Source organism: Chiloscyllium plagiosum, unplaced genomic scaffold, assembly GCF_037043375.1.
Source record: "Chiloscyllium plagiosum isolate Xiang-an unplaced genomic scaffold, Cpla_swu_hap1 HiC_scaffold_13, whole genome shotgun sequence".
Classification (NCBI taxonomy): domain Eukaryota; kingdom Metazoa; phylum Chordata; class Chondrichthyes; order Orectolobiformes; family Hemiscylliidae; genus Chiloscyllium; species Chiloscyllium plagiosum.
The window spans coordinates 65,803,321-65,818,376 of NW_028270151.1; the positions used below are offsets into that span (position 1 = coordinate 65,803,321).

The window sequence follows — 15,056 nt, forward strand, 5'->3', positions numbered from 1 at the left end:
CCTTTCAATGTCTGGTGCACCATGGTATTAATTCCTAATATTCTGATTCTCACACTGCTGCTGAATTAGTTTAAACTTTCCTCAATACCCCTAGCAAAATTCCCCAAAGAACTCAGACCCAGCTTTATTTAAATTCAATCTGCCTGGTTTATACAGGTGCTATCTCCACTAGAGTCTATCCCAGTATTCCAGAAAGTTAAGGGCCTTGTTCCTGAACTGTATTTCTAACTTGTGCATTCATCTGTTGTATCTTCCTAATTCTACTCATTTGCATGTGGTACCCGAGAACCCGCTTGCTAATTTTCTACGTGGCTCCTAATTTTCAATTGCAACCCCACATCCCATTTCCAAACAATATTGTTAGTACTGATATAGTTTATGACCTTGGGTATTTCGCACACTCCCAGAAGAATGTCCTTCAGCTGTTTTGTAACATTATTGCCCTGCCGCCAATGAGGCAGCAAACCATCTGAAGGCCTATTGATGGCTATAGAAATGCCGATCTGTTCCCCTACTTTAAAGAATACCTAGAATAAAGCAAAGAACAGCTCTTCAGAGGCAGCGTGACAACAGAAACTGCAAGCCTGTGAAGCCTGGAACAGGATTTTTCCATGTGGAGTGGGCTGGTTTCGCTTGGACAGGAGTCTCGCTTCTGTGTGGCGTGGGCTGGTGTAGCCTGGACCAGACGCTGGCAGCAGCATGGCATGGGCTGGTGTAGCTTGGGTGGGACTGTAGCAGCAAAGAAGGAAAAGAAAGACTCTCATGAAGTGACCTTTACTTTTTATTTTAAGTTAATGTGAATGGTGCCTATGCATGATGACAGTACACTGTTTTAATGTATTTTGTATTGAATACACGTGACAATAAATGATTCAATTCAATCGATAATTAAGTCAGATCCCCCTGATGTTTCTGATTTTCACGGCCGTGGTTCAGAGGGATCCAAATGCAGGGATCAAAATGTTTCAATTTCTGTGAAATTCTCTGTGGTTCCAACGTACAACTCCAGTGTATGCTGTTTCAGTGACCTCTCTAGCCATTAGAATATCTGGTCTCCAACGTTCTCCTGATCAAGATTAAAACTAAGGTTTCCTGATCTAAAAGTCAGATCCTTGATAATCAAAGAGTCCTCCAACCAAAATAGCAATGGGCATTTTGACTGGGATTTGAGCAGAAATTTAATCTCTACTTCCCTGCTAAATTGCTCGACGGCCAATCGAGGAAAAGAAGGAACCCTCCAGGTAAATGGAAGAAAGAAATGTTTGGTGGGGTGCAGTATACCTCTGCAGAGATTCCATTGATGCTTTGCTCCCTACCATGGACTTCCCTCGTTACCCTTTTGAAACCCCCTGCATATCCAAGCAAGGAGTGGCATGTTTTATTCAATTATAACTGATGATTAGGTATTAAAGGAAAGAATCTTGCACCAATGGTGTGTTTTGCACCCACTCCCCTTAGCCTATCACTCCAGATCTATCTGAACATTGTTCTGACCTCGAGTCAGCCAAAATTATTCACAGGTGCTATATGGCTCTGTAATACCGACTTGTTGATACCACAACATAGCACATTACCTGCTCTCACTGTAGCATTGCATCAGAATATATAGCATGGAATTAATTGTGCCAAAAATTCTAAATTAAGCATTCATTTTGATAGAGGATGCAACTTAAAACAAACTTAAGACAATTGCTGCTCCTAATTTGTAGTGAACTAAGTTTTACATTTGGATGTTTCTTTAAGTCATTAATTTTTATTATTTTCTGAAAGATCTTTTACTCTTGGTAGGATATACATATCATTCTGTACTGTCAGAACCCATTAGCAAGTTATGACTGTACAGAATTCTCATGCATTTCATTTTCTTCTCTTTGCTTTCTAACACCAACTTTCCTTCTCCTTAACTCTGACTGGAGTTTGGTTACTACTCGCTGTCTGATATCTTGCCCAATGGCCATTTGGCATTGCAGGCTAAATAGCTGCAGAGAACAGAGCAACTATACCTGATCCTGTCCTCCAATACCCACCAGGAGCTCTGTTAGACACAATTGGTGATCGTCAGTGAGATAACTGGTAGATTTCTATTTTCATCCTCCTCTAGCCAAGAAACCTTGAATCCCAAAGGTAGGATCTGTAATGTTGGCTTAGGTCTGGTTTTAAACATGCTTTTCTTTAATGCTGGTGAATTACTGTTTCTAGCTCTCAAGAAATGTAATAAAATTTGCACAAAGCTGCAGAAATTAGCATACAAGACATTATGGGAAAGTTGCAAAAGACTTATTTTAATGGTTCACTGAAGAAATAGATCATATTAAATTGCACCAAATTTGGCTGACAAGGAATTTCCTGTTTGAGATGAGCAAGTATAAAAGCCATTTGACAAGAGCAGTAAAATGCAATGCTTTGTAATCATTTGGGTTATATATGGGTACTTTCAATTTGAAGTATCTTATAAGATTTTAGAAAAATCTTTTATAAAGCAGCATCTTGTCCTGGTTTTAGTTGAAAAGTAATTTTCAAATGCAGGTCAAATATCCTTTTGTCTGCACATGTGAAAATAGAAAATGTTTAAAAAGGACCTTTTGAAAGGGGGCCCAAATAGATCTGTAAACACACTGATTTTGGGCCTCTGGAGTGGGGAGGGACTTGACTTGGCCTGAACGGACCTAAAAGCAAAGTTGTTTTTTTCTCCAAAGGCACAGACAGAAATGTCGACAGGTTCATTTGGCCTTCCGGGGAGGGGGTGGACAAGGGAATTGATTTTGGTCTGTTCAGGCTAAGCAAAATGTTTGTTGTTCCTCAAAGGGACAAAATGAACCCAAACATACCCAGATGAGTGAGGTAAGTTATAAATGTGGCAACAAATGCAGATAGAGTAATGAGTGGAGAGATAATGGGGGAAAGAAACATTTATAGATACTGTCAGGTTTTTGATAAAAGATAATGTGAGATAAAGTCACTATAATTTTACCCAGCTCATGGGGCTGCACACTCATTACAGAGAGATGACTGGTGGTAGTTTAACCTAAGCGCCACCATGCCTCTGGCAAGGGGAGCGGTTAAGGAGGAGAGTCCTTTTTGGTAACCTTAGGAACTGAACCCACACTGTTGGCATTGCAAACCAACTGTCCTGCAAACTGAGCTAACAGACTCCCATAAAGATAATGAGAACCTGTTCTCAAACAGGCTGGGGTATGAGTTCAAGAGCTAAATGAATATTTGGCTTTTGGTTGAGAGGATTAGTAAAAGATCTTGGAGGATAAGGTAAGCATATCCAAAACTATCCTTCCTTCAAAAACTGTGGGTCCCCAGGTTGACAGAGAGTATTTCTGACCTGTAGTTTGAGAATAAGAAGTTTATCATCAAGGTACAATGACTATCAATAATTAGTTCAAACAGTCATTTATCTAATATTTTGATTATATCCCCTAGTAAGGTTCTCAAGCATGGCTATCAAAGAATCCTGCACTTTACACAAGCCAAAAGGAATAAATTTTTAAGAGCGAGTTGGGAAGTGGTAGCCTAAAGGTATGTCATTGGACCAATAATTTGGAGACACTAATTCAATTCCACTGTGGCAGATGGTGAAATTTAAATTCAATTGAAATCTGGAAATAAAAGCAAGACCATTGACAACCATGTAATTGTCAATCGTTATAAAAACCTTGGTTATCCGAATGACACGGGCGGGGAGTATTTTATTCGGATAATCGAACATTTGGATAATACAGTTTACCTAAACATCGGGACCTTGAGATCTTGTTCAGATAATCCAAACTCTGGATAATTGACATTCGGATAACTGAGGTTGCCCTGTAAAAAGCAAAATACTGTAGATACTGGAAATATAAACCAAACACCGAATGTGCTGGAGAAATTTAGGCCTAGTAGTAACATGTTTTTAAAAAAATCACTCATAGAGACATGAGCGTGTATTGTCCCTGTTCTTAGTTGCAATTGAGAAGGTGATGGTGAGCTCCATTCTTCGACCTGTGCTGTATGCGCTTTTGGTAGCACAATGCCTTAAGGAGGGAATTCCAGATTTTGACTGAGTAACACTGAAGGAACGGCAATGTATTTCCAAGTTAGAATGGTGAATAGTTTGATGGGGAGCTTGCAGATTGTTTGTTTGCTGCCCCTGCTCTTCTGGATGGATGTGGTCATGAGTTTGGAAGGTGCTAGTTGAGGATCTTTGCTGAATTTCTGCAGTGCATCTTGTAGATAGTACACACGGCTGTAGTGTTGGAGGGAATGGATGCTTGTGGATGTGGTACCAATCAAGTGAGCTGCTTTAACCTAGATGATGTCAAGTTTCTTAAGTGTTGTTGGAGCTGTACTCATCCAGATAGGTGTTATAGAGTTATCCAAAACAAACAGACCTTTTGGTCCAACACATCCATGCCAACCAGGTTTCCTAAACTAAACTAGTTGCCTGCGTGTTGCTCATATCCCTCTAAGCCTTTCTTATTTATGTACTGTCCAGATGTCTTTTAAATGTTGTAACTGTACATGTATCTTCCTCTGGCAATTCATTCCACAGATGATCCATCCTCTGTGTGGAAAAAGTTGCCAATCTGAACCTTTTTAAATCTTTATCCTCTCACCTTAAAATTATACCCTCTACTTACACTGGATGCAACTTTCAAGTAAATATGAACTAAGCACCTGAATCCCTAGGAGTCACTGTTTATCAACACTCCCCAGGGTCCTGCCATTAACTGTGTATTTCAGCATATTCCTGGCTTGTGTCTTGTAGATAGTGGGCAGGTTTTGGAGGTAAAAACAACAACTGCAGATGCTGGAAACCAGATTCTGGATTAGTGGTGCTGGAAGAGCACAGCAGTTCAGGCAGCATCCAAGGAGCTTCGAAATCGACATTTCGGGCAAAAACTCTTGGAGGGTCAGGAGGTGAATTACTCACTGCAGTATTCCGAGTGTCTAATCTGCTTTTGTCGTCATGATTTGGAGTTGGACTGGGGTGCAGAAAGTTTTTTAAAAATCGCACGCTAGGTTATAGTGCAACAAGTTTATCTGGAAGCTCTGGATTTCAGCACGTTACTCTTTCAGGTGGTTGTGGAGTATAAGATCATAGAACACAGAATTTATCGCAAGAGTCTACAGTGTGATGCAACTGAAATTATATATTGAAATAGTCCTGGATTGTTAAGTATCTCCTCTTTTAGAATGAATATGTTGGCTTCAGTTCTTTCATACGTAAATCAAAAAGCTCTCTTAATGTTACATTCTCAAGTGAACTTTAATTTTAAGAAAGTTCTGCGATTTACATATGAAAGAACTGAAACCAACATGGTCATTGTAAAACATGAGAGACATAAACAATCTAGGTCTTTTTCAATATATAATTTCAGTTGCATTACACTGTAGATTTTTGCTATAAATTCTATGTCCTACAATCTTATACTCCACAACCACCTGATGAAGGAGCAACGCTCTGAAATCGATCACTTCCAAATAAACTTGTTGGACTATAACCTGGTCTTGTGTGATTTTTTTTGTTACTCTGCTGTTGTAGCAATCACGTTTATATGGTGTATCAATTGAATTTCTGGTCAATGGTAAACTCTGGGATCTTGACAGTGGGACATTAAGTGATTGTAACACCATTCAATGTTTAAGGGGTGGTGGTTAGGTTCTCTTATTGGAGATGGTCACTGCTGGCACATGTGAATGTGAATGCTATATTTCACATATCAGCCCAAGCCTGTATATTGTCCAGATCGTGTTGCATTTGAACATGAACTACTTCAATATCTAAGGAGTCATGAATGGTATTTGAACATTGTGCAATTATCAGCAAACATCTCCACTTCTGACTTGTGATGGAGGAAAGGTCATTGATGAAGCAGCTAAAGATGATTTAGGACACTATACTGAAGAATCCCTGCAGAGATGTCCTGGAGCTAAAATGACTGACCTTCAACAACCAAAAATATCTTTCTCTGTGTCAGGTATGACTCCAATTAGAGAGAGTTTGCTCCTTGAGGCCCATTGATTCCAATTTTGCTGGGGTTGCTTAATGTCACACTTGGTGAAATATGGTCTTGATGTCAAGGGCTGTCACTCTCACTTCACCATCTCTGGAATTCAGGTCCTTTTACCCATATTTGGACCAAAGCTGTAATGAGGTCAGGAGATGAGTGGTCCTGGTGGAATCGAAACTAGGTATCACTGATGGTGTGGCAATTGGTGGGATTGGATTTGTCTTATGTTGCCAAAATGTTGACAAAGCCCTTAGTCTTTGTTTTATCTAAGTGTGCCCAACTGTTTCTTGGTATCATGTGGAATGAATTGTACTGAATAATGACTACATTTTGTGATGCTGGGAACCACTGGAGATGAGTGATCCACTCAACATTTCTGGCTGCAGATTGCTGCAAATTTATTAGGCTTATCTTTTGCACTAACATGCTGGGCACTTCCATCATCAAGGATGGCAATATTTGTGGGGCTTCCTCCAGTGAGTCGTTTAATTGTCCACAGCATTCATGACTGGACGTGGCAGAAGTGCAGAGCTTAAATCTGTTCCGTTCATTGTGAGATCATTAGTTTTGTCTATCACTTGCTGCTTTATATTGTTTGGCATGAAGGTAGTCCTGTTGCTAGCTTCATCAGGTTTACACTTCATTTTTAGGTATGTCTGGTGCTGCTCTTGGCATATTTACCTGCACTCCATTGAACTAAGGTTGATAGCCTGGCTTGTTGATAGTGGTTCAGCGGGGTATATGCTGGGCAATTATAGATTGTGCTGGAGTACAATTCTGCTACTGAGGGGGCCCCACAGCATCTCATGGATGCCAGTTTTCAGTTGCTAGGTCTGTTTGAAGTCTCTACCATTTAGCACAGTGAAAGTGACACGCAGTACGATGGAGAGTATTCTCAATGTGAAGGCGGGGCTACTTCTCCACGAGGACTGTGGTGCTCACTCTCATACTATCATGGACAGATGTATCTGCAGCTGGCGGATTGGTAAGGATGAAGTCAAGTATGTTTCTCCCTCCTCTTGGTTCTGTCACCACTTGGTGCTGCTGAGCAACCTTTGGTGTAGACATTGAAATTCCCCAGAGTATTTTGTGTCATTGCCACCTCTGGCTGTCCTTCAAAGTATTGCTCAACACGAAAGGAGGGAGAAGGTGGTAATCAGCAGGAGGTTTCCTTGCCAAATCTTAACCTGATGCCACAAGATTTCATGATGTTCATAATTGATGTTGGAGACTCCCAGGGCAACTGTCTTCCGACTGTTTGCTGTGCCACCACCTCTGCTGGGTTGGTCCAGCTGATGGGAGAGAATGTATCCAGGGATGGTAATTATGGTGTCTGGGGCATTGTAAGATATAATTGCATGAGATGACGGTCAGGCTATTGCTTGACTAGTCTGTCAGATAGCTCTCCCAATTTTGACACTAGCCCCCAGATATTAGTAAGGAGGAATTTTCTGGGACAACAGGGCTGTTTCTATTGTTGTTTCCAGTGCCTAGGTTGATGCCCGGTGGTTGGTCTGATTTCATTTATTTAAGACTTTTGAAGTTGTTGTTACAATTAAGTGGCTTCCTGGGCCATTTCAGAGGGCATTTGAGAGTCAACCACATTGCTGTGCGTCTGGAGTCACATATAGGAAAGATTAGTTAAAGTTGACAGATTGGCTTCCCTGAAGGACATTAGTGAAGCAATTGGGGTTTTCCTGACAATCGACACTTGAATCAATAGATTCCAGATATTTTTATTAAATTTAAATTTCACAAATTTCACCATCTGCTGTGGTCGGGTTCGAACCTGGGTCCCAAGACATTTAATTGAGTTTCTGCATTAATAGTCTAGCAACAACATTACACGGACATTACTTCACCATATTATAGATTCAAATTTAATATTCTGCAGAAGAACCATTTTCTAATGTTCTTTAGAAAAGGGAATCTGTCATCCTCACCTGCCGTGGCCTTCTTTTGACTCCTGATCCACAGTTATGTGGTTGACTCTTAACTGCTTTCTGAATTGGCCCTGACAAGCCACACAGGTCAAGGGGTGATAAATGCTGGCTCGGCCACTGATGGCCACATCCCATGAGCAAATATTACCATTAACTTTTTTTTAAAAAAAGTCACTATGTAGGTGGTGAGTAGCAAAGCATTATGGGAGAAGAAAGATTAAGTTGATTGACATTTGACTGAAAGCTGCTCTTGAGGATGGCAATTACAGTTTCAGATTCCTGATACACTAAGACCACATTTGGAGATGAGGACAACTGTGGAGATATGATTATCCACACATCAACTGTGGAGGCATCTGTATTTGTGCACATTAAACCAGTGGTGGGTGAGCTAAACTATCATGTGTGGAGCTGAGTAATGACTGGACAAAAATCTATGTTGGATGTCAAAAGTTGTAAGAGGAAAGACAAGTTTGACAGGCTGGTGGCTCAACCAGACAGAGTACTTGTACATAAATGGACACAGTAAGAGAGATGAAACAAGCACTGAAGGCAGAAATTCATCTTAAAACGCATATATTCTTGCCATACTATTGGAGCATTAACCTGCTTCATAATCTGATTGTACCTCAAATATAGAATATGATGGATAAATCTTCGAGGAGAAAGTGAGGGCTGCAGATGCTGGAGATCAGAGCTGAAAATGTGTGCTGGAATTGGGAATATGGGATGGCGTTTTTACAGGGGGCAGGGTGGGACTATGGGATTGCGGAGACAGGCCGCCTACTTGCGGAACGTTTCAGAGAACACCTCTGGGACACCCGGACCAACCAACCCAACCACCCCGTAGCCCAACACTTTAACTCCCCCTCCCACTCCACCAAGGACATGCAGGTCCTTGGACTCCTCCATCACCAGACCATGGCAACACAACGGTTGGAGGAAGAGCGCCTCATCTTCTGCCTGGGAACCCTCCAACCACAAGGGATGAACTCAGGTTTCTCCAGTTTCCTCATTTCCCCTCCCCCCACCTTGTCTCAGTAAATCCCTCGAACTCAGCACCGCCTTCCTAACCTGCAATCTTCTTCCTGACTCTCCGCCCCCACCCCACTCCGGCCTATCACCCTCACCTTGACCTCCCTCCACCTATCGCATTTCCAACGCCCCTCCCCCAAGTCCCTCCTCCCTACCTTTTATCTTAGCCTGCTGGACACACTTTCCTCATTCCTGAAGAAGGGCTTATGCCCGAAACGTCGATTCTCCTGTTCCTTGGATGCTGCCTGACCTGCTGCGCTTTTCCAGCAACACATTTTCAGCTATGATGGATAAGTGCCTAGAGACACTTAACATTGTGAAAGGTACTATACAAATGCAAGCAGTCATTACTAATGGTAGGTCAGTCTCTTGAGCCTACTCACTGGGGAAGAAACCTACTGCACAATCCACCATTCTTGCCATTTGTAAGCCATTTGATACTCGTATTATTATCTGCAAGAAGATTCATTCTTTACACCCTGAATCTTGTGACTAATCTATGACAATCCTTCTGTAAGACGAATATTGGTAAAATATTTGTAGGACTTTCCGAAAATGGCAATTTATCAATACCTAGAGTTTGGAAGACACTCTCAAGTCTGACATTTCATTGGAAATATATTCTAACCAGACAATCTCATATTATGCCAAGAATGATTTCCTGACAGTATAGTCACAACATCATGTAACTACTTGTTTTACTTGTTGGGACCATTCTTGAGCTATCACCTTTTTAGGGTTACATCAGTAGCAAGCAATGAAAGGTTTTCTCCTGTTCAGCATGTAGGGCAATGACCCAGCCTGGGAAAGCAGTGAACGTGTAGGCATTACTTAGTATTACATGACATCCTTTACATGTGATTAAATGTATCTCAAATACAGTAGGTAGTATGTTGGCACTATCTCATTAGTCTGTTTGATTTGGGTGAACTGTTAAGAAAATGTAGTGTCACTAGTGCATTGTAGGATACAGTCATGAAGTACAATAGCATTCATGCCAGAAAGTCTCACTTAGTGCTAACACTGCAGTGGCAATATGGAGTGATTGAATCAATGTCAGAGTGGATCAGCTTGGAACTGATGCTAGCAATCTCACTTTCAACTCAATTTAAATCCCACGGTTTACATTGGTGCCAAGCCATTTCACATTTATGTCAACACTAATTTCATGAGGTTTGATTTCAGAGTTAAAAATTCTGTGCATCTTGCTCAGAAACGACTGCGTTTCACAAACAACCATACAGAACAATCAGCAATCATAAATCACATTTATCATGATGAATAATTTGGTGCTATGGCATGCAATTATGGCCCAAGAAATCTTAAATTATTTATCTTGTGGATTCACTTTATTCCACTCTGTTAAAGCTGTTGTTTCAATATTGTATGCATTTTTCAAGATAAAATAGTCATAAAAATAAACTGAGTCTCCATATTTCTTCATGATGTTTAAGGCTACTGTTGCAAAATATCTCTAGATTGTGTTTGGTATAAAGGCTATTGATGATAAGAGACATCAGTGAAATGTGGTGACTTTAGATGTATTGGAATTGATGCTTTTTGCAGAGTGCGCACAGTTAAAAGGCATAAGGAATTTTTAAAAAATCTTAAAAATCGTTATTTGAGTGGGTTGTACACCTCTTATCAAACTCATGCTATTCCTTTTCTGCAGACATTAGTTTGCAGCAGTTGCTTTCTGATGCCTTGTGCAAATGGCTATTACTCATGTGTGAAGCTCGAAGATGAGTTACCAGCAGGCTATCTAACTGTGAAGAAAATCACATATCCAGTTGAGATCAGTGTATGTAAATTGCAAATAGAAACCAGCCAATTTTTCCTTTCACAAATCTGAATATGCTGTATCCAATTAAATCGCACTGGTTTGTTATCTTTGAACCAAGGGGTGAGGCTGAGAAGTTATCTGATCTGTATTAACTTCAAATGACCAATTAATTGGCATATGCTCAACAGCATGATAGCCATTTCATATTTCACAGTTTACGATATCACAAGAAAACTAGTGGGCTATGAAATAACGTTATAATATTTATTTTTGGCTTGATGTTGGTTTATGAATCATATGGAGAATTTCAGTCAATGTTTTGAAATGTTTCATTTGTTCCAAGTTGCAAATATGATAAAGCTATAAGTAATCTTAAGCATACTTTTGGAACTGGATTTGTTTAGAAGCTAGGTTATGTTACTGTGCTTTCGTACAATAATGTCCTGATGTGGCAGGTGAACTGTGCAGAACTTCACAGTAGTTTTTATGGAATTTTACCATCTTGTTACTGAGAACAAAATCATGGAAGAATTCTCAGAAAGATTGACAAAATGGTTTTCAAATTGAGCTGCAGTAAATAATTAAGGTAAAAACTGAATTTGAACATGTCAAATGATTGAGTTATTTAACGTTTCAAGAAGATCCAATGCTCAGTGCTGTCCTCTGCTGTTAGGTATTCCTAGTTGATATCATAATAATAGTACAGTTGACAACAAAGTTTAGATCAGAGTGGTGCTGGAAAAGCACAGCAGGTAAGGCAGCATCCGAGGAGCAGAAAAATCGACGCTTAGGAAGGGGAGTAATAGTCAGAATTCGACTTCTGAATGACCTGACTGAAAAGACACTTGTATGGATTTCAGTGAAGCTTGGATTGAACTCTCTGCAGGGCTCCACAGGTGAATAGTCTGCCCACAATTATGCATAGATCATTGGAATAGAGGGTCTTAAAGAAGACATAATGAAATATTTAGGAATAACATATGTTTTTAGTAGATGAATAGCGAAACTTTCTTTCCACTACTTGATAAGAAAGTAGGGAAGAGTTAAAACTAGAGACTAAAACTGAAAGAACGACAGAATTTATATATTTTTAGAATTTGTGTTTCTCTATTTGGTCTCCATTTCTCAGCCATATCTAGCTGCCTTTTGAGAACGTGACTGTGATGCATTTACTAATTTAAAGGTATGTGCTCAGTGCTTTTAAAGATGGGCCTTAGAATTTTGACCCATTATTGATAAAGTATTCAGAGTGACTATGTTATTCAAAAGGAACTTTGCATCTGAAAATTATGAAGGTTTTTGAAGAAAATGGAAAATTTTCATCAGTTTAAGAGCCAACATAATAAATTCATGAGCAAAGTTACTTTTTGTTCTGTAATTTTTTATTTCTTTACTCAGTATTTTGACATCTTGACTAATGTTTCTTTTTCTCATTGTTTTAGCGGAGCCATTGCCTTTAATGGACTTGTGCAGAAGATCCATTCGCCTTTCTCTTGGCAAGGAACGGCTGCATGAAATAGAGACCCTACCCATGCCTGTTTCTCTGAAGAATTATTTGCAGTACCAGTGATGAATAAACTTGGACTAAGCTGGAAAGTCAATGCAATGGAAAGCTGTAGTTTACATCTTCTTTTGATCTGTGGAGGATTCACAGTTGTTTGAAATATCATATGACTTACAAATAGACAATGCTTAGATAGGAATTAGAGGAGAACCTGTCATATGAATTAAGAGGATTATTTGCAACCAGTGTTAAAGGTATTCCTATTTTAGCAGTAAAGCAGTATCTCATTATGAAATCTTCATAATCCAAGAAACCGCTTTATATACATTTGTAATTTTAGCGTGTTGTCCCTACAAAGTCTACATTGTTCAAATACAGCCTGTAATGTTCAGCAGGTTGTAGCTTGAGGACAATGCCTTGTAATTGTTTAGTACTTTTTCCTGTTTGAAACTGAATGTGCAAGTGGAAGAAATTCTTGATGCCGGTAATCAGCCTGTGGGGCTGTTACGGTAGTTTTTAAATACAGAGGTATTGGCTTGTATATTCATACTGTGCTATAAATCTTTAGCATGAATGTCATATTAGACTGATTGAGATCTGGCTCATAACAAATGAAGAAAAAAATATATGCCTCGAAGCCGGTATGCACGAGCTTCTACTTATTGCAAACTTTCCTGTGAAGTTCTGCATGAATTAAAAAAAAACTACTGAGAGATCACATAATATTCACTCATACAAAGCTTAAGTCACTTTTTATTTTGAACAAGGTCTTGCAAGAAACAGTTTTACGCCATTCAGCTGAAAGATTTTGTTCACCTCAATGTACTAGTATGTGTGTGGAATAGTTTTATCTGTGCAGAGAATGTATTATAATTCTGTTCCATACCAGGCCCTTCACTGGTGGACTGCAGACATTTTCACTTCTGCATAGGTCAGATCATTTTAAGATGCTGCTTAATTTTCTGTTTTAAATTTACCAATGTATTTAGTTTTTAAACTGGAAATTGTTGCAGTTGCAGGGTGTCGAATGTAAGGATGGTGCTGCCTTCAGAGTTTTAAATGTGAATTAACTGAATGAAGAAGTTTCTAATAAAGTTTGCTGTCCAAATTAGGATCAATTATTTCTAATTCATGATTTGTGGATTAAGTGGGTGTACGTACAAAAACACTGCTAGCACTAAAGCAATTTAATTCAATACTGTACTGTGAATTAGTTCGCCATAAGGTTCATGGTTAAGTCAGGTCATTCTGCCCAACGTCACCCATATGCACAGGAAAACCGAGAGACACCTTTTCCCAATCCAACATCTGACTGTGTTTCTTAAATGTCTCCAAGGTTATTTCCTTTGCAACTAACCTGGGTCTTCACTACAATTATTGACCACTCTTCTTGGATTTAAACCAAGTTTTCATTATCTTAACAGCCTCACCCTCACTCTGTCAACTATTCCAGCTCTGCAATCACCACTATTCTCCATTTCATCTGATACTAGTCTCATCTATATCCCTTTGTTCCCTATCATTTACAATTGTGTTTAGCTGTCTAAGTCTTACACTGTGGAATATGTTCTCTAAATCCAATAAATGGCTCTTTCTTATGCAAAGGAAGATGATCAGTGAATAAACAAAAGTTATTCTCCTTACTCTAAATATAATAAATAGTTCCTAAAGTTACAGAATGTAGATCAGCCTGGCCAAATGGAAAATAATGTCTGTGGTATGTAGGAAGTCATGGATGTACCATGACATCTAGGTGAAACAGCTGCAGGAAGTGTCATTGGTTGCTCTGGGCTTTCACTCCAGTTGTTGCTCATGTGCCAATGCTGTCTACCTATGAAAAAGGGAACTATATGGATAGCACACTTACAAAGGTGGTCACACAATAGATTAGGATGGTGCAAGCAGTCTAAGACAGCCAGGCAGGTAGTGCGGGAGTTCTGAGTCTATCCTGCTTCATTTCCATTTTGGAAATGAGTGAGGGTGACGGTTCGTCAGAGGAGTGCTGCCAGAGTCAGGTCTATGGTGACTCAGCTTTCCAGGAGGGGACAAAGAATAGAAAAGCAGTAGTGACAAAGGCATCCTTGATCAGGGAATAAACCAGATGTCTGTAGCAATAAGTGGGATTGCAGGATGGTGTGGTGTTGAATTAACAGCAAGACCACCTCGGGGACGATGAACTGCCAAAGTTCAGAGTCCACATTGGTACTGGAAAAGTAGGTAGGAAGAGGAATGAGATCCTGAAAGCAGATTTTACAAAGTTAGGAAGGAATTTTAAAAACAGAACTGGAAAAACAGTAATCTTAAGACTACTCACAATGCTACATGTTAGTGAGTATAGGACTAGGAAGATTGATTAGGCATGTAACATGAGAATTAGTGTTGGGGACAAGCCACCACTAATGAGGCATTGCGACCAGTTTTCAGGCAAGTGGGATCTGTCCACCTTAACAAGCGAATACCCTCCCAGGGAAACTTGCTAATGCTGTTGGAGAAAGCTTTTAGACTCTATTAGTAGGGCGTTATGAACAGAGGAGTAGCTCAAATCAGAAGAACGTAAATCCAGTATCTGGAAATAAAGGTGGCAAGTAAAATTAGAAGGCAGATGAAATAAAGATAAACATAACTAAGCTTGGAAAGGAATGATACCAAGATGACACAGTCAACGGCAATCTTTCTGAATGAATATTTTCACTAAGGTAGATAATATACAGGCACAGATGGAGATAAATATGAGTGATATAATTGCCATAAGGGAAACATGACTGAGGCTGGCTGAATATCTGGCATTT

At 39.7% G+C, this 15,056-nt stretch overlaps 1 protein-coding gene across 7 annotated transcripts in view; it reads left to right on the forward strand.

The window, feature by feature from the left end:
* LOC122555842 (SPRY domain-containing SOCS box protein 1-like) overlaps positions 1 to 13,381 on the forward strand; it is a 238,110-nt gene extending 224,729 nt beyond the window's left edge. For all 7 annotated transcript variants that reach the window (XM_043702033.2, XM_043702032.2, XM_043702031.2 and 4 more), the window contains one exon: positions 12,206 to 13,381. In XM_043702033.2, coding sequence (XP_043557968.1) covers positions 12,206 to 12,333 — 128 coding nt within the window. In that variant the 3' untranslated portion in view covers positions 12,334 to 13,381. The remainder of the gene's footprint in view (positions 1 to 12,205) is intronic.
* The last annotated feature ends 1,675 nt before the right edge of the window (positions 13,382 to 15,056 follow it).